General features: G+C 38.9%; 1 protein-coding gene across 1 annotated transcript; it reads right to left on the reverse strand.

Moving 5' to 3' along the window:
* Positions 1 to 18: 18 nt before the first annotated feature.
* Positions 19 to 16,061, reverse strand: LOC127423259 (synembryn-A-like). Its single transcript, XM_051667414.1, has 14 exons — positions 15,632 to 16,061; positions 15,138 to 15,223; positions 14,951 to 14,998; positions 14,586 to 14,603; positions 12,604 to 12,693; positions 11,927 to 12,525; positions 9,670 to 9,805; positions 8,837 to 9,025; positions 8,457 to 8,551; positions 7,036 to 7,186; positions 6,762 to 6,857; positions 3,826 to 3,970; positions 1,723 to 2,002; positions 19 to 1,363 (listed from the first exon to the last, which is right to left on the reverse strand). The coding sequence occupies exons 1-14, from the start codon at positions 15,660 to 15,662 to the stop codon at positions 1,234 to 1,236; spliced, it is 2,094 nt and encodes a 697-aa protein (XP_051523374.1). The 5' UTR covers positions 15,663 to 16,061; the 3' UTR covers positions 19 to 1,233.
* Between the last annotated feature and the right edge of the window lie 8,849 nt (positions 16,062 to 24,910).

Here is a 24,910-nt window from a genome sequence, read left to right on the forward strand (position 1 = left end):
TCGCTCAAACAAATTTTATTATATTCATCTCTTGTTCAGCGCTTTATAAGCACTAAATATGCTTCTCACCTGACACATGCATCTGCGCGGGGCGAGTGTAGCATGGTTTTGTTCGAACCACCGCAGCACACAGCGTGCTCTAGAGATAGGATAGCACAGAGCAGAAAACTTGTGCAACCCATTTGAATTCTACACAGATTGCTCTACATTACAGCACTTTAGAGGAAGTTGAATATCTCAAAGGGCTAGACAGCCTTGACGTTATAAACATCACTGACAAGGAAAGTGGAGATGCCATGCATCAGAATCAAATCAGCCAAGAACACTTCGACAAAAAAACAGTTTATTGAATGTTGATTAAAATAATTTGGTGGTATGGTTCTGATATGGGGGTGGGGGAGTGATGTTGGGCCTGGGCATGTCTTCTGAATATGCAACACAAAGCACAGGACAGGAGGGTGCACAAGAACAACAAGTCCGGCTATGACTAAACCAGCTGGACGATGGACTAAATGAGGAAGGAGGATTTGGGGTGGAGGTGGGTTTGGCGGCGAGTGCTTGGTTAGGCTGAAGAGAAGCTGTGAAGAATATTTATAGACTGCCCTTGATGGATAAATAACTGGGATTGGAGATGGTGTATCGGTGGCCTGTACCTTTCGTGGTCTGCCTGAACTATCACTATGCTTGATTTACAGGACTTTTCAAACTACACATCGTCACCCTTACTAAAAGTTATATTTCTTACTGTAGTAACACTAACTGTTATTATGAAATTTTACAGATTCATTACAGTAAATCTATTAGAGCAAATCTAAAACTAAACTTTTGATTTTTACTACTGTTAAATTTGTAATTTAAATTTCTAAATGTGTTTAGGTTAATAGTTTCTTCATTACAAATGCTATAGTTTTATTTAAATTGTGGACTAATCAAATACTTACAATACAGTATATGGGTAATTAACCCTTTCAGACACACGCTTTTCTCTGGTGTCATTTAAAGGTTTTTGTCATTTGGTGCCACACAAATCACAAAGAATTTTTAGATTTATTTTATGGTTACATTTAGAGTAGAAATAAAGCATAGCCATATTTTTTCGTCCCTGGAACATAGTTGGGATCTGAAAGGGTTAAATATACTTAGATAGATAGATAAACACTGTAGACTTTATATTCTTGTTTAAAAACATGTATGTTGATCCTGTCAGTTTTGATCATCACATCTTTGCTGATTCTACTCGACATTCTCCAGGTCATCGTTTTCTTCCTCAGAATCCTTCTCTTCCATTGAGAGGTCCCTGAGCACAGACAGTGGCACCAGCTGACCCTCTTTGTTCAGTCCCATTGGTTGAATCACATTGTCCCTGGTTGAGAAAGTGGACAAGAGGGTTAGAGTCAGAATATATTAGTTATTTGGTTATTTTCTTTTAAAGCCGCACATAACTGGCAAAGTTTAAAACCCCTTTTTTAATGCAATGGGCGATTATTAGGTGAGTAGGCAGTCATTTGTTGTTATCCACGATGCGTAAAGACGGATTAGCATTTACATTACAAATTGAAAGTTTACATGCATTTCTGAACACATACGAATGTGTTTTTGAGTGATCTGATAACAAAATGTTCGAAACCCCATGAACACCTGTTTTTAGTGGATCATCTGAGAAATATCTTAATTCCAGGTGTAAATAGGGTCTGTGAGTCTCATTGCGTTTATGTTGCTCACTTTGAGAGCTTGTTAATCAGCCTGATGAGGTGGTGAGCCTCTTCCTCTTTCTCTTCCTCTGTCATCCCCTCTGTTGGGTTAGGCTGCTCCTCTTCCACTTGTCCTGTCACTGGGTTCACCTGGTTTTTAATCTGCCGATACTCCTCAGTGTCGGAGTCTGAGTCAGTGGAATACTGTGTGCCTGATGACGTGTTCTGGGACCTTTGACCTCCCATAAGGCCTCTAGTGGCCAACAGCCCAGCAGCATTCCCATAGCCAGCGTACTTCACAAAACGTCTCACTGGAACAACCGAGAAATAAAATAGTGAGCAATAAATACAAGGCAATCTAGGGTGTTGTGGGTGGTTGCCAGTGCATTGCTAAGTCGTTTAGTTTTGGCAAATCGTTTAGGACATCTACTTTGTACATGACACAAGTAATTTTTCCAACAATTGTTTACAGACTGATTGTTTCACTTTTAATTGACTATATCACAATTCCAGTGGGTCAGAAGTTTACATACACAAGTTAACTGAGCCTTCAAGCAGCTTGGAAAATTCCAGAAAATGATGTCAAGCCTTTAGACAATTAGCCAATTAGCTTCTGATTGGAGGTGTACTGAATTGGAGGTGTACATGTGGATGTATTTTAAGGCCTACCTTCAAACTCGGTGCCTCTTTGCTTGACATCAGAAATCTAAAGAAATCAGCCAAGACCTCAGAAAAAAAAAAAAACTGTGGACCTCCACAAGTCTGGTTCATACTTGGAAGTAATTTCCAAATGCCTGAAGGTACCACGTTCATCTGTACAAACAATAGTACGCAAGTATATACACCATGGGACCACACAGCCATCATACCGCTCAGGAAGGAGACGCATTCTGTCTCCTAGAGATGAACATAGTTTGGTTTGAAAAATGCAAATCAATCCCAAAACAACAGCAAAGGACCTTTGGAGTCCTATATCGAAATAACCTGAAAGGCTGCTCAGCAAGAAAGAAGCCACTGCTCCAAAACCACCATAAAAAAGCCAGACTACAGTTTGCAAGTGCACATGGGGACAAAGATCTTACTTTTTGGAGAAATGTCCTCTGGTCTAATGAAACAAATATTGAACTGTTTGGCTATAATGACCATTGTTATGTTTGGAGGAAAAAAGGTAAGGCTTGCAAGCTGAAGAACACCATCCCAACCGTGAAGTATGGGGGTGGCAGTATCCTGTTGTGGGGGTGTTTTGCTGCAGGAGGGACTGGTGCAATTCACCATATAGATGGCATCATGAGGATAGAAAATTATGTGGATATATTGAAGCAACATCTCAAGACATCAGCCAGGAAGTTAAAGCTTGGTCGCAAATGGGTCTTCCAAATGGACAATGACCCCAAGCATACCTCCAAAGTTGTGGCAAAATGGCTTAAGGACAACAAAGCCAAGGTATTGGAGTAACCATCACAAAGCCCTGACCTCAGTCCGATAGAAAATTTGTGGGCAGAACTGAAAAAGCGTGTGCGGTAAGGAGGCCTACAAACCTGATTCAGTTACACCAGTTCTGTCTGGAGGAATGGGCCAAAATTCCAGCAACTTATTGTGAGAAGCTTGTGGAAGGCTACCCAAAAAATTTGACCCAAGTTAAACAATTTAAAGACAATGCTACCAAATACTAACAAAGTGTATGTAAACTTCTGACCCACTGGGAATGTGATGAAAGAAATAAAAGCTGAAATAAATAATTCTCTCTACTATTATTGTGACATTTCACAGTCTTAAAATAGTGTTCCTAACTGACATAAGACAGGGAATGTTTTCTACAATTAAATGTCAGGAATTGTCAAAAACTGAGTTTAAATGTATTTGTCTAAGGTGTATGTAAACTTCTGATGTCAACTGTATCTGCCAGGTGGAAATTGTAAGACTGCTGACTGCTTAGAAATGTAATAGCACACACCTCAATTCAACAAGCCACACGATTTGAGATATCTTAAATGGATGAGTCATAGGCAGAATTTATATTTAGGATTAGCTGTTTATTCCAATCCCTAAGCCTAAGTATGAGCAAACACCACTTATGCCTTGGCAAACACCACTAATAAATCAAGTGGTATCTGTGCAGTTTTGCCATCTGTACCATTCTCTTTGCACAGCACGAAAAGCAGATGAGCAGCGCAGTGCTTGAGCTCAGTGTCCAGGTGGGTCATCAGTCTAACCAGACGATTCCTCATCGTGCTGCCCTCTTCAGGTCTAGTACGGGCATCTCTCAATGGAGGCAGAATCTTCACGTGATAAAAACACACACAATTCAATACAAAACATAAAAAATGTAGTTTTTAAGACAATGTGGTTCTAATTCACAGAACAGTTGTAACACTTTTCGTTTAGTATGTCTTATTTACAAACCACCCACAAAACAGTTTAAAGGAATAGTTCACCCAAAATTGAAAATTCTCTTATGATTTACTCACCTTTAAGCCATCCCAGATGTGTATGTCTTTCCTTCTTCAGCAGAAACCAAATGAAGATTTTTATAAGCATTTCAGCTCTGTATGTCCATGCAATGCAAGTGAATGGGTGCCATCAGGCTGCTGGCTGTTTGACGGTCCAAAAGTCATATTTAGGCAACATAAAAGTAATCCACATGACTCCAGTCGATCAATTAATGTCTTCTGAAGCAAATTGATAGGTTTGTGTAAGAAACAAATCGATAACTAAAACGTTTTTACGGCCAGCACTGGAATGCTGTTTGAAATGACCTAGCTCTCGCATGACGTTCGTTCCAACTTGTCACGTGAACACGCAATCACGCTTACATCATACGACAACTCCGAGATGCGTCGACTGCTAGCAGGACGTTTTTTTAAAAAGTTAATAAAATTTTATTATCAATTAATTTTTTACACAAACCTATCTATTTGCTTCAGAATACATTCATTGATCAACTGGAGTCATGTGGATTACTTTTATGCTGCCCAAATATGCCTTTTGGACCGTCAAATAGTCAGCTGCCTGATGGCACCCATTCACTTGCATTGTATGGACAAACAGAGCTAAAATGGGCTTATAAAAAATCTTCATTTCGGTTCTGCTGAAGAAGGAAAGACATACACATCTGGGATGTCTTAAAGGTGAGTAAATCATTAGAGAATGTTCATTTTTGGTTGAACTATTCCTTTAACCAGATGCGCTGAAGCAGCATTGCACCGTGTTTGAATTAAGTCGTTGTCATTCATTTTAACACAAACACGCTTTCTTTCGATGTAAATAAGGCTTATTATCAACTATTTTTCTGGTAATCAATGACTGAAGACTCTGATTGCCACTGGACATGTTTTCTGGTTCTGATTGCCATTAGAAACAATGTAAAAACTACCCAAACTAGTGATCCAGATGGAGAACAACTATTTTAAGTGTTAGTTGGAGTAAAAATTAATTTAAGCCAAACTTGTGCAGTTAAAGGCTGTCTTAACAACTCCAAGTAGTTAATAATATCAACGTATCTAACCTCGTGCGATTGCCTCATTTCATCTAGCCACTCCAACTTTGACGGGTGAGGCACTATCAAAAGATGGTCATTGCTACTCGCAAAAGACAGACAAGTATCGCAATATTGAGCCACATGCTTTTTTTTTTCATTTTTTTTTTTTGTGTATTTTTACAAATGTAATATTCTCATCATCATATTATCCACAAAACATACGCCGTTGCGAGTAAAAACACTGAAGACCAGAGAAGGAAAACAGCCCTTACGAAAAGTTCATTGCAAACTTGCTGCAAATTTGCCACTGATCATTTTAACATGCAAATGAGCTTTGCGGCAAACTTGCGGCAAATCGTTCGTTGTTACCGGAGGTTCACCGCTACAGCCAAAGAGCTGCAAACTTCTGACAAACATTTGCAGTAAATCAAAAGCTCATTTACTGTACATGTAAAAAAAATAACGAGTGGCAAATTTGCTGCACGTTTGCAGCTAGTTTAGATATTTTGTAAGGGAGGCTTCCACGTTAAGGAAAATGGTGGATCGATCAAGCTGAATCATAAAACTATTTACATACCGCAATAGAGCTGTTCAGCTGTGACGTAAATTTGTAGGCGAACCCATAAGTCTAATTCGCCATGGGTTCCCTTGAGATTTTCCTATGGATTTTTATAATGTTTTGTTTTTGTTTTTTTAACTTATGAGTAAAATTAGTTAAACATTACTCGATGATAAGTGGACCTTTTGTTCTACAATATAAATTACACACTTTCATACCTCAAATGTGAATTTTGAAGCCGTCGTGTGTTTTTCCCCCAAAAAAGTATGTAATTCAATACTGTTTCAAAATTGAAGTTTAAGGTATGAAAGTGTGTAATTTATATTGTTATGGGTTTCTGGACTACAACCTGAACAGATCTATTAACGTCACACTATTACGCTATTCCCTGCCCACAGAAAGCAGGTGGTAAGCATAATTTTATTTGAAAGTATTGTTTGTTTATATTTTTTATGCATCCTCCACAACCTATCATTGCACCATGCAAATTGTGTTCAGCACTTATTTTCTGGCTGCGTTTGCGCCGTTAACTAATTAGCATATTTATTTTATTGTACTGGAAACTAAACCTATACAGACAGCATGTGCAAATAAATGTTGCTATCAGCAGGTGCAATTTTTTGGTTGATTACCACCTGATTATTTCATAACACTATGTCATCAAGTTGCCTCCTTTACCCCTAAAAGAAAAAATGGCTAAATATGTATGTTGTACTACAGTATGTGCAGGCTCAAAAGGAATCTGCAGACTCTACATTTCCACAAAATGGATTGAAACATGGTTAAATGTGTTAAATGGAGCTGAGAGTACTATACGTTATTGGTAGCTGAAACCATAACCAAATAAGCAAAAATATCATAGAGTAGTATTAAAAATGTAGTAATTTATAGTAATATTAATAGTACATATTTAATAATAATATTTCATATTTATTTGCAGAAACCTGCATCGCTTTCTACTGAGTTCTGTGTGCACAGATTCTGTGTGAGCCTATCTACAATATGTGTAAAAAATCTATAAAAGAAATCATACCTGTTGTCTAAGGTAGCGCCTTGTTTCTCTGTGAGCTCTGGAGCATTCTGTCAGCAAATTTAGCACGGGGGTCAGTCTTTCTTTGACCTTCTCACCCTATGTGTGAAATGCTACCGTGTTAGAAAAGCCACTGTCACAAATCACATGCAATATCCTGCAAAATACTTTTTGAGAATGGGTTCTGGCTGGGTTAGATTTAAATATGTATTGTTTATATTGTTTTGTTTCTCCCTTCGCTTCTTTACTGGTTTCATTGTCTCTGTCTCTCATATACCTGCTCCAGTTTTCTCTCCATGTACATGAGCAAGTTGTGCACACAGTCCATGTTGACTCCATTCATCTGCTGTGAGTGTGGACCTGGAGGCACCGACACAAGAACATCTAGACAACTCAGTGGAAGAGCAGACAGCATATTAGCTGCATGTCTGAAATAGAGGGTTGAGAGAGAATAATTATTTATTTTTCTTTGCCTTCTACAATGCTTTGGCAATATGCACCAAAGAATATCATGCAATATTAATTTGAATTTTAAATAAAATTTGAGTTGAGGTCATATGGTATAATCTGTCCTATTTTAAAGGAATGTTCTGAGTTCAGTAAAACTTTAAGTCTGTCTACAGCAACTGTGGCATGCTGCTGATTACCACCACAGAAAATATTTTGACATGTCCCTCAGTTTATAGAAACAAACTAAATTTTTTTATATTTTAATTAAAGCACAATCGATACATGAATTGTTATTATTTGATCTGTAAATCTGTCTAAATTAGGGTTGCCAACTTTTCATCAAGCGAATACGGGATGCTTGAGAATTTCGAGCACTTCTGTATGGGATGGGGGTCCCCCTCGAGCATCTCGTTGCTAAAAAATGTGACAATAGACATCCCGTACAGGACGTCTAAATTTCTGCCAAAATACGAGATGTCTTTGCTAATACGGGACTACTATTCTAGGTGGATGAACTTCTGGTTATGGGAGTGTTACATGATTTCACTTTCTGGTACACTTTGCATCAAGCAAAAGCTTCCATGTTTTAGTGGGTTTAAATGGCCATGACAGTTGCCGAAAGATTGGTTAATAGTTCAACCAACATGACCACATGGAAACCAGGATGTAATCGTGTTCAGATAATCAATGATGAGCGTGATTTGGAGGTTGGATTTTCCCCGTTAGATAAAATTTTTACTTCATTGACGGTTAGGTTTAGGGTTGGGGTTTGTGTTAGGACGTATGTTAAATAAAATATGCATTCCTGTTGACTGTATTGCATCATTCACACCTAAAAAACAACTTCAATCTGTGGACGTTTCACCTGGGAGCTCACACTACACACTCAACACTTCCAACTTCAGCCACTGGGGGCGGTGGTTTGAATATTGGTAAGCAAAGACCAATTTCATTTGAATACATTTTAACTTACTGTCACAGAATTCACCGTGAGATCAGTTTGAATTGAACAAGGTTGGAAAGCAGTTCTGTCAAATTAGTCTTATTCTAACTGATACAGTATAATCTTAAAGTATTATGGCTATAATTTCGAAACTGTGATGTATATATTTTTTCATTTGAAATTGGGGAACAAAACAAATTTCTTTTTTGTGATAATCAACAGCATGTCACAGATCCTGTTGATAGAGATTAAGTTGCATTTAACTCCTTTAAAAATAGCTGAGCCTAAATATTTTTAACACGAACCCCTTGAGCTCATCGGAAGCTTCCTCCTCCTCACAGGTCACCATCAGGCAGTGATGCAAAACTGCTGCCAGGTGGCGATAGAGAGAAGCATCTCCCTGATAGACACATACTGAAGCTTAGTACACTGGATTTTATATTTCCTATGGTCTTACCATGGTTTTTTGGACATGCACTATGGTAGTACCATGGTATTCTGTGAAGGACCCTGGTATACTATGAAAATACCACGGTACATGAATGTGGTAATCATTCAGTACTATGCAATTTTTCAAAGTACCATGGTATCACCAAGTAGTACTAATCGCTGTACCTAGATACTGACACTGTATTTTCAAGGGAAGTGTATGTGTGTAACTGTTTATGTTTGCATATACACCCACCTCCTCAGGTTTTTGAGAGTGTGTGCAGTGTGTGATATTAAAAAGGATCTTGAGGGCCTCTTGAGCTTTCTTTGAGTCTTCAACACTTGTAAGTGGCACTGTAGGATCCAGCACAACCTCATACTGTTCCTTCCACTGTACTGATAAACATCGTTCCAGCACTGTGGTCAACAGAGACACTCCTCCCTCCTACAAATGATGAAAAGAGGGAAAATATCTAGTGGTAGTTTTTATAAGTCCTAGTGAAGATAGAGCAGGGTTATGGCTAATGTGTAATAGCTAATGTGTTGACAATATACAGTATATGTAAAGTAATAGACCTGCTTGTTCTTGCTTCCGAAATCTACTGACAGTCTTGTTAATGGATTATGCATATTTTCTGTTGTGTGGATTTTAAGGAAATATTGTGCATAAGTATTTCATTTCAGTAATGTTGTATATGTCTCATTTGCTATGATTAAATTGTTTTACATACATATATACTGACCATTGGCAACCCTGCTCTCTAGTTTAGACAATTGGTATCGGTTGTTGAAAAACCCCTATTGGTCAACTACTAAATACAATATCAAATATGATACAATACTAAAAATGATTAACAGAAAATTGCTGAATGTAAATGAACAGTTATTTAACATTATTTTACAGTTATTTCTTTTACAGTATTTACTCAATATCCCCACAAAACAAATACTTTGGTTTTGGTTAGATTTTGGAAAATGGCCAAAAGTCAGCCTATTAATCAACCTGACCAAAATATACGTAGGTAAATATATGGATTGTGTGATGTTAAAGGAAAAAGAAGAAAGGAAAAGCAGAAGAAATAGAGATACTTGTTTGAGTTGTGCTCTGAGTTCAGGTCTCAGTGCTGTCAGTAAAAACATGAACCGAAGTTCATAAAATTGGCCACAAGGAGAAGATGCCGTTTCAAACTCCTCGTTCAGTTTTTCGGTCAGACCACTTAGTAGACTGAAGAAAAGAGTGCAGAGAAAAGAAAGCAGGTGACACAGATATGCATTAAGAATATAGGAAAGCTTTATCTGTGACGTTTTAAAGGTGCACTCAGTATTTTTTGTTTATAATGTGCTGGCCGATAAGGCAGCTGCCTTGAACTTATATTCACATTTAGTGTAAATGCAGCATAATGCAAAAGCAATAGTTTTTGGTTAGCGATGCCATTGTACAGGTGTGCTATTCGCAGTCAGCCATGATTCATTTATTCCGCAAGTGAAAGTATCTTTGAGTGAAAAGATAATAGTAGAAGATAATAGAGTGCAATGGTTCCCACCCACTTTTTCAGCTGTCTTGGTTCCAGAAGTGTTTTTTTCCATAGGCATTTAATAAAATCCTTCATGAAAGAATTCTAAGCCACTAAGCCAACTCCGATGTGGACAACTAGATTACAAGCTTTGATTTAAAAAAAAAAAAAAGGGACAAAAAGACAAAGGTACTAGACAAGACTGTGACCTAAAGTCTTTAATGAGGGAATGAAGCATTGTGAATGACAATCAAATTAACAACAATAAAAATATATAAAACTATTGATTTAAAGTTGTTGATTACAAATATAGAAACAATGTAATTTTAAGTTTATTGCAAAATATTCAGATATACACCAATATGTAAGTATTTTGAGAGTGTTAGGAGACTTGTGTCATTCACAGTGTGTCATAGAGGCGAGACACTGCAGAGCTCTTTTGGCGCGCTTTGTTGGCCACAGTTCTCTGATTGGTGGATCTTTCACTTTGGGATAATGGGTAGTGTAGTTCTACACCTGGAATTCTGCTAGTAAACAAATGTTTTTTTTAAAAAGGAAGTTGAATTAACATGGACTAGTGGCTTTTACAGGAGCATATACCATCAATTAATAACTTCTGAGCTCACAGTAGCTCTGCCTTTAAAGATTTTTATGTAATTGTTTAAAGTCAATCCCCTGTTGAAAAAGATTAATGGGATTTTTCCTTCTGGAACCAGACTGTTGCAGTCTACTCACTCCAAAAAGGGAGTAGTATTTGGCTTGTCATGTGATCTCAACATATGGAACCCCATTAGCCGACCCACTCAATGTGGACTAAAACATTTTTTAGGCCACTAACATGAGTTAAGTTTTCATCTCATGTGAGTGTGCATGCTTTTAAACATATTTTTCTAAAGTACTATTGTAACAGGTAAAAGATGGGAAAGGAACATAAACTTTTAATGATAAAACACAACATAAACAAACAGACACACATGCAATGCAGCCGCGTGCGTCTCTCTCTCTCTCAAACCTGTGCCCCTGGCTGCCCCTTATCTCGCTCTCCCGATTCAGTGCACGGCCCGGCCACACCCTCCTCCTCGTCACACTCCTCCCCCTCCCGATTCAGGCCAGGGTGCCACCGGTCTGACTAACTCCCCCCCATCCCTGCCCTTCCGGCCGTTCTGTCAGCCGGTGGCCCACCCCACCTCCTGTGAACCTGGGAGGAGAGATGAGGGGAGGCGTGGGGAGAGGGAAAGGGCGAGCGGAGATGCACAGAGAGAGAGAGAGAGAGAGAGGAGAGAAGAACTTTCTCGCCAGCTCCCGGACACGCTGTCGCCCGGTCCTCAACCACTCCTCCGGCCCCTGGCGGATGGAACCGCTCCTCCCCTTCTCAGCAGACGGCTGCGGTTCCTCCGGCTGTCGGCGGCCGGCAGCAACCCCTCTGTCCCCAAGCAGATGGCCGTGGCTGCTCCCCTGGCGGATGGCAGCGGCGACGACTTCGCGACAGCGCATCCCTCCTCCCTCCCAGGTTTTGGCACCCCCCGTAACAGGTAAAAGACAGGCAAGGAGGAGGCGGGAACCGGCTGAACAGTAAGCATAAAGTTTAATGGTAAAATTAAAACCAACATAAACAAACGTGCAGCATGGCCACGTGCGTCTCTCTCTCTCGAACCGGCGCCCCCGGCCGCCCCTTATCTCCCTCTCCCGCTGATCAGCTGATCAGGCCACGCTGTCCTTCTTGTCTCAACTATTTATTTTATTGTGTAACATGAGGGAAAAATGACTAAGTGCACCTTTAAGCATTAAGAATTAGCTTTATCTATGGAATTTTAAAAGAAAATGGCTCATACCTAAGTTCGCTGGCTCTCTCCTGTGCCCAAGCACTATTGTAAACAATGTTACAGAGGATTTTCATGACCTCCTTCCTGCTTACTTCTTCATCATCTTTTCCACCATTCTCCTCCTCCTCTTCCTCCCCTCCACCCACACTTCCTCTACTGTCCCTTTTACCAGGTGTGAGAGCTTTGAAAACACTGCTCCTCCTCCGAGGAGCTCCAAGGCTTATGTTAGAAAATGTGCTTGCCTTGCGCTCTCCAAGCCAATCACTTGCATCGTTTGCATAACTCTGGAGCTCACTGGTTACAGCACCAGAACCATCATCTTCATCACCACCACTGTCATCATCATCATTTGGCCGACTTGACTGGATTTCAGAAATAGCTACAATGACATCACTATAGGAGTCAACATCATTATCAAGGTCATCTCCAGGAATGGGTGCATTGCTGATGCCACCCAGTTTGGCAAGAGTGAGGACCGCTCTGTCTGTGATTAGAGGTCCCAAAACCTTTTTGTCCCTAGAGAGAATACGTAAGGATCGCAGACATACTCTCAGTACACACCCTTGTGGTTGAGTCTGGAGGAACCTGATCAAACCTGTAGCCAGAGCCTGAGGGCAAGAAAGAGAGAAGCATGTGAATGAAACAAAGCCATGAGATATGTGTTTATTTATTAGAGTCAAGGTTACCTGTCTTAAAAGCGTGTCTGGGTTACCAGATTCGTCGTCGTAGTCTGAATCAGAATCTGACACGTACTCTCGCACTTTATTCTTTCGGAACTGGGATAACCGAAAAAACATAAATGTAACTATTATGTGAAACATTTTCAGTTCAAGCACCATAATGCCAGTGTGATTAATGCATTCCAAAACCTCTTTAACTGCCTCTTAAAGGAATTTTTCACCCAAAAAATTAAATTCTGTCATTATTTTTTCCCCCTAATGTCGCTCCGAACCTTTAAGACTTTCTTTCTTCTGTGGAACACAAAAGGAATTTTTTTTTACAAATCTTCACACAGCTGTTTGCCATTTAATTAAAATGAATATTGACTCTGGGTTGTCAAGGACAAATAAAAAATAAATAAATAATTTTAAAAAACAGATAGACCTTGTTCACTGTATTCTCAGTCTTCTGAAGCTATACAATCACTTTGTGTGATGAAAAGACCGAACGTTAAGTTATTTGCTTTCAAATCATTGATCAACCTCCAACGGCAGCACTTGAAGCCATACATTACAGTGATTTTACAGAGGTAATGGGTGTTTTTATTAAAGCAGAGACACTGACCACTCAAGAAAACAGTTTATTCCAGGGTTTTAGCAGAAATCAGCATTCTGTATAGTCATGTTAACAAGAATGCAGATTTCCTTATGCCTCTTAAGGGATTAGGAGAAAGCGGTTTAACATATCCAGGTTTCTCCTCAAGAATGCGGCCTAATGGGGGCCTGGGTAGCTCAGCGAGTATTGACGTTGACTACCACCCCTGGAGTCACAAGTCTGAATCCAGGGCATGCTGAGTGACTCCAGCCAGGTCTCCTAAGCAACCAAATTGGCCCGGTTGCTAGGGAGGGTAGAGTCACATGTGGTAACCTCCTCGTTGTAGCGATTAGGGGTTCTCGCTCTCAATGGGGCGCGTGGTAAGTTGTGCGTGGATCGCGGAGAGTACATGAGCCTCCCGTGCTGTGTCATGCACAACGAGCCACATGATAAGATGCGCGTCCTCCGCGACCCGGATTGAGGTAACTGACGCCACCACGAGGACCTACTAAGTAGTGGGAAATGGGCATTCTAAATTGGGAGAAAAGGGGATAAAATTAAAAAAATATGTATATATATATATATATATATATATATATATATATATATATATATATATATAAAAAGAAAAAAATAATGCAGGCTAATGTGGTCTTCTAAACACATAAGCGCCGTTCTTACAGGTTTTTGAGGAGTGCATATGTGCGTGAACAGACCAGACAACAAACTTCATAGGATGGAGCCCAACAATAAGTAAACACATCGGAAAGAATTCAACATTTCTGGGACTACAGTGGGAAAAGCACACACACTATAAACTATACCCATTTATACACAACAATGTAAAATATCAACTGTCTCTTACGTTCACGTATATGTGCTCATACATTGGGGGAATCCCAGAGTTTTAAGTAAGAAGGAAACCCCACTAATTCAGTGCAATGTAACTGCAGGCCGCGATAGAAAGTTAAGGTTACAAACACAGCAACAATTCTGGAATATCTGGAAATAAAGTGGAGCAACAGAAAATAAATAGCGAAGGCTTCCTCGGATACCATGTTTGTTTTTACACAAGCGTCATTGGGAAATTACGTTGCTGTGGAGAAAGCTGCTTACCGACCGAGCTGCATGTATACAGGAGTAAAGAATACGGCGCTAATACAATGCATATAAACAGTAACGCTGCTTTCTCGCAATAAACCGCTTTTTGGTGTCCATGTAAACATAATCACTGATGTTCAATAATAAGAATTTGGAGTGGAATGATACATTTTAGAAAACTATAAAATTCATTTTGGTGCTGCTACAGTGCAGAAATTACACACTTCACCTTTAACAACTGTCAGAATCCTTTTACGGCATTGGTTACCTTGAGGAAATTTAAGAATGTAGTCTTCAAAAAAGAAAATCTTACCTCTTCCAGCTCCTGCCTCTAGTCATTTTGAACAAGCAGCCAAAGAATAGAGAAATGTAAAAATCATAAACCATAACAAATTATATTGATCTAGGATGACTTATGTTTTGTTTTCCAGTGTAGACAGCATACTGATTATAATGGGAGCAATTTGCTTTTGACACGACATGATGCACCGCTCGTGTCTGTTGTAGACAGGGTGTGAGTGTTTACTGAGCTATTGGGCTAGGCAGTTTGAAGTAAGGAATTAAGAGCTTATATTGTAAATATTAATGAGCGAGGGATCAAGTCCACTGCAGTATTAGTGAACTCCTGAGGACTTGCAGGAAGTTCTTCCTGTGTATGTGCAGCAGTATATTTCTTACTTTTCGTCTCTCCTTCTCCTCCATATCATAGAAGAAGCACTGTGCATACTAGGTGAAAGAGAGTCATTTTAGAATTAGAACGGTGCCATTTAATGAAATGTGAATTTTGAGTAATATGTTTCTGCAAGGTCTTAATACAAAGGCATTGGACTGAATAAAATCATCATCTTTAGTTAATTGTTAGTACCTCTCTATTAAATTGCAGTAGCTCTGCCTTCAGTCCTTTGTGATCGCCCTCTCTGATGCATTGGATAATCCTCTCTACATTCATTGCTGCACAAAAACACAAATAAAAGCACAAATAATGAATCAACCAACAAAAACAACTATGCAAAAACAAACATGTAAACTACTAGAGAGGCTACTATCTCTCTAATTTACATTAAAAAAAAAAAAGAACTAAATATGATCATGTAATGCCATACCACCATTTAAGCTCCCATATAAAGGCATTTTATTATTTACATCTTTTCCAACTAAAATATCCTGATCTGTGCTTATTCAGTTTCTTAAATGGATAGTTCACTCAAAAACGAAAATTCTAAATTACAGCCCCAAATATGCAGTAAAAAGTGAATGGTGACTGAAAAGAACATACTGCCTAACATCTCTTTTTGTGTTCCACAGACAAAAGACAGTCGTACAGGTAAGTTAATGGTTCCAAAGAGTTAATCCTCTTACCTGCGAGATTGCCTCCACCTGAGTGCGCCATGTAGGATCCAATGTGCTGGAGCCTTTGACAAATTGTACCGTTGATCTTTAAAGAATTTCAATTACAAACTAGAAACTTGTGAATATGTGATTCACAATCTCTTCCAAACACCAGGCCTTTTACTCTGTATCTCTGTTTTTATCTGCCTCTTTCCCTTTCTCTGTTTATCTCTACCTCTGTCCCTACCCCTTTTGCATCTGTAATCCTGCAGTGCATTAGTTATGTTCTAATCCTTTAATGTCTTTCCACTTCATCTCTTTTCACTGACCCTTTAATAACCAGAGAGCCAGTTGATGGTGCAGTGGTGCACAATAGCCTCAAAGTGGCAGTTCATTTGAAGTGAGAGTGGGGCCACCCTGACTACTGGTACACCAAAAAACCTGCTTTTTATTAACCAATCACCAGTAATATTAAGCAGACACAATTAGCACCGAAAGCGCAGACTTTGTCGCCGTGTTTGCTCCACTGCGTAATCTGCACGAATAAGGCACTAAGACTGAGGTGCCTTTCTTATAAGTATTTAATGAACACACTTGCAAGGTGGACTCAAAACCATACGGAGACTCTAACTACGACTGGTGGAGAGCAATGAGCCTCCAAATTCTCTAGCTTATATGGGCCCTAGGAGGCAGCTGGATTTCATCATTCAGCATTCCTGATAACAGACTGACGTACAGTAATAATTTGTTTTTCTCTGGGGTTAGCCACCCCCACCTTTGTGACTCTAGCCTCCTCACCCGGAGGCGGGGGTGCGAGGCCACTCTTATCTCCACAGGTGCAGGGAGTGAGTTTAGTCATGCACATAGAGAGAAACACAGAGAACACACAGTATATTCACTTAAGACTTAATGTATGATTGTGATTACATATTACTTAGTATATAATATTAACATTTCTATTACAGTCCCTCCTGTGAGCATTATATGCTCATACTAATGATTAGAAAATTTGATAATTTTGATTTATAGCATAATCGTCATAGTAATATCACATCTAGAGCTGAATAGCTGTTTTTTGTTTGTAAGAAATAGCAAGCTTTTAAAAGAAACACACATTATTCATATTTCATCTTCAGATTCAGTATCATCATGAAATGCTGGTACCCAATCTGGAATTTGATTCAAATCAGACTGCTTTTCAAGATCATATAGATCTTAAGCAAACAGTGTGTGCAAATATAAGCCTCTTTCAGTTGGCGCAATTTATTCTCAGAGAATTCATCCAACCACAGACAATCAATCAATGCTTTGCTTCTTGTTTGCATTTTCTCCAAACTAATGAGTGAACTCCTCATCCTCTGTCAAGTTTAAGCTAGGTTACTATTTTAAACCCATGATAGGGTGCTCCTTGGTGATCACTGATCTGACCTAAGAAACATTTGCCCTGACAATATTTCAGCAATTATGATGTGTGGGAAACGGTATTCCTGCCGGCTGTTTAGAATCAGAAATAGTGAAGCCCGATTCAAGAACGATTCATTCTTTTGAGTTGGTTTTTTTCAGTCAGTTGATCAAATGGATTTTCAAAACAGTCTGAATCGATTCACAGTTCAGTCTGGATCGTTCAGACAGCTCCCTCAAACATGGAATCATTTGGGCCATTTTTTCACTCAGTAAAATAGGAACGGAATCCTTGAGAACAAATTTAATTAAGTGGGTATTTACATACAGTTGAAAAGTCTATTTATTTGAAAGGTAACTTTAAGAAAACTTAAACTAGTAGGCTACTGTGTCATGTGAAGTTTAAAAATGCTTTGTAGCCCATAGTTACAGTATTGCTACACATACTGTTAATGTGAAAATTAAAAAATGCGTCTCTCAAATTCACCAGAATTAAATGATTTGGTGTTGTTTTAGCAAACTAAAATAAGGAACTAAGCTTTTGTGGCAGATATTTTCTTCAGATAAATTTAAGGAGATTCCAAATTAATTTACTGTGATTTTACAGAAGTAACAAGAACTGTAACAACCAGGGTTGTGGACTCGAGTTGCAAATTTTATTATTTGCAACTCAACACGTCATAATCAAAGAAGACTTTTGACTCGACTTAGATTTTGACAACAATGACTTGCGTCTTGACTTGGACTCGAGCCCTCTGACTTGGAAAGACTTTATACCTTCTAAAACCCAAGATCAGAGCAAATCAACAATTCATTTCCCCAATATACAGTTCATTTGATTTTTAAATCTGAATTTCCACGTTCCACATTCAACCAATCAAACAACCAACCAATAAACTTCTACAAGAGTAAGACCAAGTTTGAAGACTGCACATTCAAGGATGACACAAATGTCCAATTTTGTCTGAAAACCCACAGACAGAGATAAGTTGAGATTGTTAGCTGTTACACGTCAGTTATGGTTCAGTAGCATTCAACGTATCGTGTTAGCTGGGTTAGCTAGCAGTTTTGGAGTGACTTATTTTGGATGCCTCATAGCTGAAACCAGCTAAAAGATGCACTGTGGACCAACAAATTTAGGGTTGCCATCCGTCCCTTAAAATATGGGATCGTCCCGTATTTTAAGATGAAATGATGCGTCCTGTATCGAATCAATACAGGATGTGATTTGTCCCATATTTGAGCTGGTCAAATGGTGTCATGGCGAAATGGTTCCAGACCATTAATTTAACATTAAGTAGGACATTTTTGCCCACGGTGGGTAAGGGGCTGTCTGAAAAGTCTACACATTGTACTAAAACTTGCAGATACTGTGGAGGGTGTAATTACTATAGTAATTAACATTTGGACACTAATTTGGGTAAAGAGCACTAATAACTTGTTTAAGACTTGATGCTTTAAGTTGTGGACTTGGGACGTTTACAATGAAAAACGTAATTGTAGATTATGCCTTAAAAATTGCGTATATTATATATATATAATGTCTTGGCACCAAGACATTAGCAGCAGATCCTTGAAGTCCTGTAAGTTGTGAGGTGGAGCCGCCATGGATCGGACTTGTTGGTCCAGCACATCCCACAGATGCTCAATCGGATTGAGATCTTGGGAATATGGAGGCCAGGGCAACACAATTAAATCTTCATCATGTTCCTTAAACCATTCCAGAACAATGTGTGCAGTGTGTCAGGGTGCATTATCCTGCTGAAAGAAGCCAATGCCATCAGGGAATACCATTGCCATGAAGGGTTGTACCTGGTCTGCAGTGATGTTTAGGTAGGTGGCACGTGTCAAATTGACATCCACATGAATGGCCGGACCCAGGGTTTCCCAGCGCTATAGCCTTCGTTGCCCTCGCGTCGATGAGCCATGGGCGCCCAACACTCTGTCGCCAGTTTGTGGTTTGTCCCTCCTTGGACCACTGTCGGTATGTACTCACCACTGCTGACCGGGAGCACCCCACCAGCCTTGCCGTGTAAGAGATGCTCTGACCCAGTCATCTGGCCATTACAATTTGGCCCTTGTCAAAGTCGCTCAGGTCTTTACTCCAGCACATTTGTCCTGCATTCAACACGTTGACTATAAAAACTGACTGTTTGCTTACCATCTAATCTACACAGACCTTGACATGGGGCCTTTTTAGAAGATTATTATTCGTTATTCGCTTCACCTGTGAGTGGTGTGTGTGTGTATCTATCTATCTATCTATATATATTATTTGTGTTTAGCACCCCAGTGAGCAAGTCAAAGGCAACTGTGGCAAGGAACACAAAACTCCATAAAATGCCATACCCTCTGATATTCGTGTTTTATTTTTTCGTGCTTTAAGTTGGAGAGCGAATGCGTTGTGCCCCTCTCATCTGAATTGGCAGATACCGCTATCTGTCACAGCATTAAAGAGCATCAAAACAACATTTATTGTTTGAATTTCGTGATTAAAGTGACATTATTTGAGATTAAAATTGATTTTCTACAAAATCTACACCTGACACAAATGACGGAGTATGTCAGATTTGTGGATATATTGCTGTAACCGGCGCTGTCCTTTGCTTTCAGTTTGTGTTGTGAGTGTGCAGATAATAATGAGACCAGACACTGGTATACAAACTCAAACTTGGCTTGTTTATTGGCTGCCATGAATCTGTGTGGGTATATCAAAAGATGGGTTTCAATGAATGGCTTGTCACGTAAATCATTCCTCTGTCTCAAGTTTAGCACAGACTGTGAGCAGGTAATTTATAGCAATGCAATAAAAATAAACGTGTTAAAATGTGTGTAGTAGGGGAGGAGGTTGTTGAGAAAGAGAGTTGAGAAAGAACATTATACAACATTAACAAGGATTTAACTAAAAGGCAACTTTACTATGTGTGAAGCTCTCTTAGTGTGTGTGTGTGTGTTTGTGTGTGTGTGTGTGTGTTTGTTTGAGTATAATGGTAGCGGGAGTTTGTGAATCTGTCATGTATTTGAGTCAATGTGTTTCCTGACAGGATACACACCAGTGCATAGTAGGCAAAACACAAAAAATTACTCACAAACATGCATACAATACATACACATACAAATACACACTGCCCCCAGTGGCATTGGTTGGCAATCAACAACAGGATGTGCCTGTTAAAGATAGGGAAATGTTTGAAAAGATATACACAGCAATTCACATGAGAATAATCTCCCATCAGCGTTCCCTGTCCCCTCTGCATCCACAAACTGACGCACACAGACATAAATCACAATAAGTGCTCAAACAACAGGGTCTCTTTTGGAGGTTCTACACCTGAGAGTTGAGTCTAATCAAGTGTGTTACAAAAATCCTGCATTTACACCTGCCATTCGCATCCTGTTGACAAGCTCCTCTGTACTAAAAAGTGATTATGTCTTGGCCAGCAAGTCAAGCTGAATGACGGTGAATCTAATTTAGAGTGAAAAAACATCACAAACATCATTGTTAATGGTAATACCTTGAACAAAACTCGAGTAATACGAAGTATGTAACTTTTTCGTTCTTAAAATACTTTCTCCTATTCCAGCTTAAAATTAAGAGATAATTATAAAGAAGCAGTTCATAGGTTAATTTTCTTGAAAACGGCAAACACTGTGTCTCTGTGGCGCTATAAAAATTCCCCTGTTCGTTTTAAGCAACCTGTTTCAAGAGAGGCAATAACACTGACTCGACCAGTGGCGCGAAGCCCTATACACACATGCAGCGACTTTACCGCTTGATGTCGATAGTCTCTGTACTGTGATGTCGCTAATGGGCGTTCCTTCTGTTGTCACTCTAACGTTATTGGTGGACTGCACGTCTGGCCATGTCATTTGAAAATATGATCACAGATTAGGCATTTTGCTAGTAAAACTACGATTTCATTCTAATTTGACAAGGAATTAGTTTTCTTGTCCCTAAAAATGCACATTCTGCAGCGGAGAGTGTTTTTTATATGAACTGCAGTAGTGCTCATTGCATCATATCATTAATAAGATGAACGACCTATCAATATACGAATCAAACTCACTCATACTCCCGACAGTTTCTTTTACACACATCAATTTTTATTATATCCATGTATGTATGTGGTTACAGGCAAGTCATATAGAATAGTGAAATCGCTCACAGAAACTTCTCCTCTGTCTTGCCTTCACTCGATTATCTCAAAGGAGACGGATGACGTAAGCTCCACTGACACTGTCTTCACTCCTATTGGCTGTTGCTCCCGAAAGTCGCACCACATTTACATCAAGTTCAACTTTTCTCAACCAGATGTCACTGTCGCTCGTGTTGCCGGAATTCGCCAACTCTCATTGACAATAAATGAGATGAGGTCGCTTTGTCACTGGAAGTCGCTGCATGTGTGTATGGGGCTTCAGTTGGGGTGGAACTATCTGTTTGTTTGATCGATGGCAGACGGGGGCGCTTTCATAAAACAGTTTTGAAAACAATGTTTATTTTTGCAATGCTGTTTGGTGGTGCTATAGTGGCGCAGAAATTACACACATTACACAGTGGTTTAATCCATGTTTTCTAAGGTGATCCAATCAGTTTTGAGTGAGAACAGACCAAAATATAACTCCTTTTTCAATATAAATTTTCACATCAGCAGTCTCCTTGGCAATCATGATTTCAAACCAGATTACACTTTCTAGCGCCATCTAGCGCTCCGCACATGCATCAAGCACTAGGAAGTGTAATCGAGCTTGAAATCATGATCGTGCCTAGAATCTGCAATGGCAAGATTTATATTGAAAAAGGAGTTACATTTTGATCTGTTCTCACCCAGAGTGACTGGATCGCTTCAGAAGTCATGGATTATGGAGTCATATAAATTACTTTAATGCTGCCTTTATGTGCTTTTTGGACCTTCATAGTTTTGGTCACCATTCACTTGGACCTTCAGAGCTGAGATATTCTTCTAAAAATCTTCGTTTGTGTTTTGCAGAATTTCTACAGAAAATAATTTTTATTTAAAAAATTAAATACAATTATTTAAAAGATATTGAAGTCTCATTTTACTTCTCTATTTTTATTTTAACATATAAAATAAACCTTTTGAACAGCTCTGATTCTGAAGCAAATATAAGTTAATAAATAGATACATAAATTAACAGTTAATAAATAAAGTAAGATTCGAAAGATGAAAGCCCACATCTTAAAATAAATACAAAGTAATAAGAGTAATTTATAGATAAGATAATTTACAGACACATGGTGAATGGGCAGCTGGAGGGTTGCCTGTGGGTCTGCCGTGTCTCCAGTGAGGCTGTTTATGATGTTATGGTTTTCAGAGTGGAAGTAGACGCATAGCAGGGTCAACTTGAATGGGGGTGAATGAGAGACCACAGCAAATTTAATTTTTGCTTACCTATTTGCTCCAACAACAAAAGAAAAAAAAATCAACCATTACGCTTTCACAGCTTTGCAAAAGAAGATAAAAATATAGAGTGCTGGATAACATCAGTAAGAAGAGAGAAATAGGCCAAATTGTCTGTCACTCCATCAGCTGCGTTAGAAGCCTCATTGCAGGTATGGTAACTGATTTTTTTTTATTTTTTTACTTTTACTTATTCCATGGTAATATAATATAAAGTATAATGTTATAAATTTACACTAAATATATTTTAAATTGGAAATATAAAAAACATTGCTACATTTACATCATTAAAGAAGGCGGAAACACATCATAACAGGTCTGTGAAAAGGGTCCATTGGACTTTTTAGGCTCCAAATATTATAGTTGCTGAGATATAGCCCTTGTGACAACTTCCCAGTGTGACAACTAGCCCCGACCTGTATATACTTGCAAGGCTTGGTATAAGGCCAAATACAACTTGTATTGCATAAATATGACTCACTCTCTTTTCACTTCTTGCTCTCAGTTTATGAATGTACAGTATATACAGTTCATAACTGAAAAGAGAGTGAGCCATATTTTATGCAATACAAGTTGCATTTGGCCTTATACCAAGACTTGTATGTTTGTAGCAATTTTTTGAGAACAAAAGGGATTATTAAGTTAATACATTCTTAAAAAGTAAAATATATTTCTATGGTGAATATAATTTTTTTCTAGTATACTTAGTTATAAAATAAATAATTGGCTATAAGTTGCTTTTTTGAGTGCAATCAATTATTTTTAAGAATCCAAATCCAGTCATCATGGAAAACTCATGGAAATTCACTTTTAAAAAAGTGTGGGAACCCTGACTGAACAAAAAGTAAAAATTTTATACATTTATTTAAGATGATTAACACGAAAACTCAAAAGAAAAGAGTTATTATAATTAAAAACCATTGTGGCTCTATTTTTGTAAAAACTACTCAAACAACAACACGAAGAACATATAAAGTGTTGAAAAGCTATACCCTTGAATATCAAACAGCTGTCTTTGAGTTCGTTTCAAACTGTTTTAACCACAAACCACTACTATTATTCTGTAGACTGCCTATAATGTCTCTACTAAAAAGTAGGCCAGTACACATTTTCCTGTAAGTCATGAACCACTTAAGATGCTGCACGCTAAAATTTCAGAACACCAATAAATTCTTTCCATGACCTGTTAAATATCAATGTCATGGTCACCGGACAACACAGCATAGTACACTTTATTAGGAACAATGTGGTTCTGACGTGGTCTTCTGCTGTTGTAGCCCATCCGCCTCAAGGTTCGATGTGTTGTGCATTCTGAGATGCTATTCTGCTCACTACAACTGTACAGAGTGGTTATCTGAGTTACCGTAGCCTTTCTGTCAGCTCAAACCAGTCTGGCCATTCTCTGTTGACCTCTCTCATCAACAAGGCATTTCTGTCCACAGAACTGCCGCTCACTGGATGTTTTTGGCACCATTCTGAGTAAACTCTAGAGCAGAGGTTCCCAAACTTTTTCCTTCGAAGGACTAAAAATCCAACTTGATTGAGGGCCGTGGGCCGAAAGTAAACATTGCATTATGACAAACTCAGGGCCTGAAATGTATTTTTGAAAATGGGGTGGAATTCCCCCCTTACATGGGTCATATGGGGGGCATTTTCCAAATGTTTTGGCTATTAAATTGGAACTAGAGATGGAGATGAGAGATGTAACAGGTGTTTTAAGTGTCTCTCTTCACCATGCAGCTGGTACATTACACAAAGCATTTAGCTATTTGTCTTAACACTTACTTGGTTTACTCATTTTAAACCATGACTTGCACTGCACATAAATAACTAATATTGGCATTATATTCATGATGTTTAGCCAGAGGGGAACTGGACCCCACAGTGAGCCTGGTTTCTCCCAAGGGTATTTTTCTCCGTCGCATTCAGCTTGCTCAAATAAAAATGACTTGACTATTTCTGCCTTTCTTGCAAATGTGCTACATTAAGAATAATGAGGGAGCGCCAAGATATGAAGGACGTTCGCCATCACGCGCTTGCAATATTAACAGCTTTGTTGATTATAAACAGGAAAAATATAGTTTTATTGTGTCACTCACTTAAAGAGACGTGGTATAATGCCATTTGCATGTCGCATTAACAGGTTTAGAAAGGTTTATACATCTGTAACATCTTAAGTTCAGTAACTATGTGACAAAGCGCTTCCTCACTGCGCACGCTTACACTAAATTCAACAAGTGCTCAAACATGCTGCTGACAGCTGCACGAGAGAGAAAGTGAGAGACATAGAGTGGATTTACCGACCCCCCCCCCCTCCTCTTGCCATATATTGCAAGTGGGCCAAATAAAAGTTCATTACCTGGTTTGGGCATCTTTGCTCTAGGAACTGTTGTGTGTGAAAATCCCAGGAGATCAGCAGTTACAGAAATACTCAAACCAGCCCGTCCGGCACCAACAATCATGCCATGGTCAAAATCACTGAGATCAC

This window comes from Myxocyprinus asiaticus, chromosome 32 (assembly GCF_019703515.2).
Source record: "Myxocyprinus asiaticus isolate MX2 ecotype Aquarium Trade chromosome 32, UBuf_Myxa_2, whole genome shotgun sequence".
Lineage (NCBI taxonomy): Eukaryota > Metazoa > Chordata > Actinopteri > Cypriniformes > Catostomidae > Myxocyprinus > Myxocyprinus asiaticus.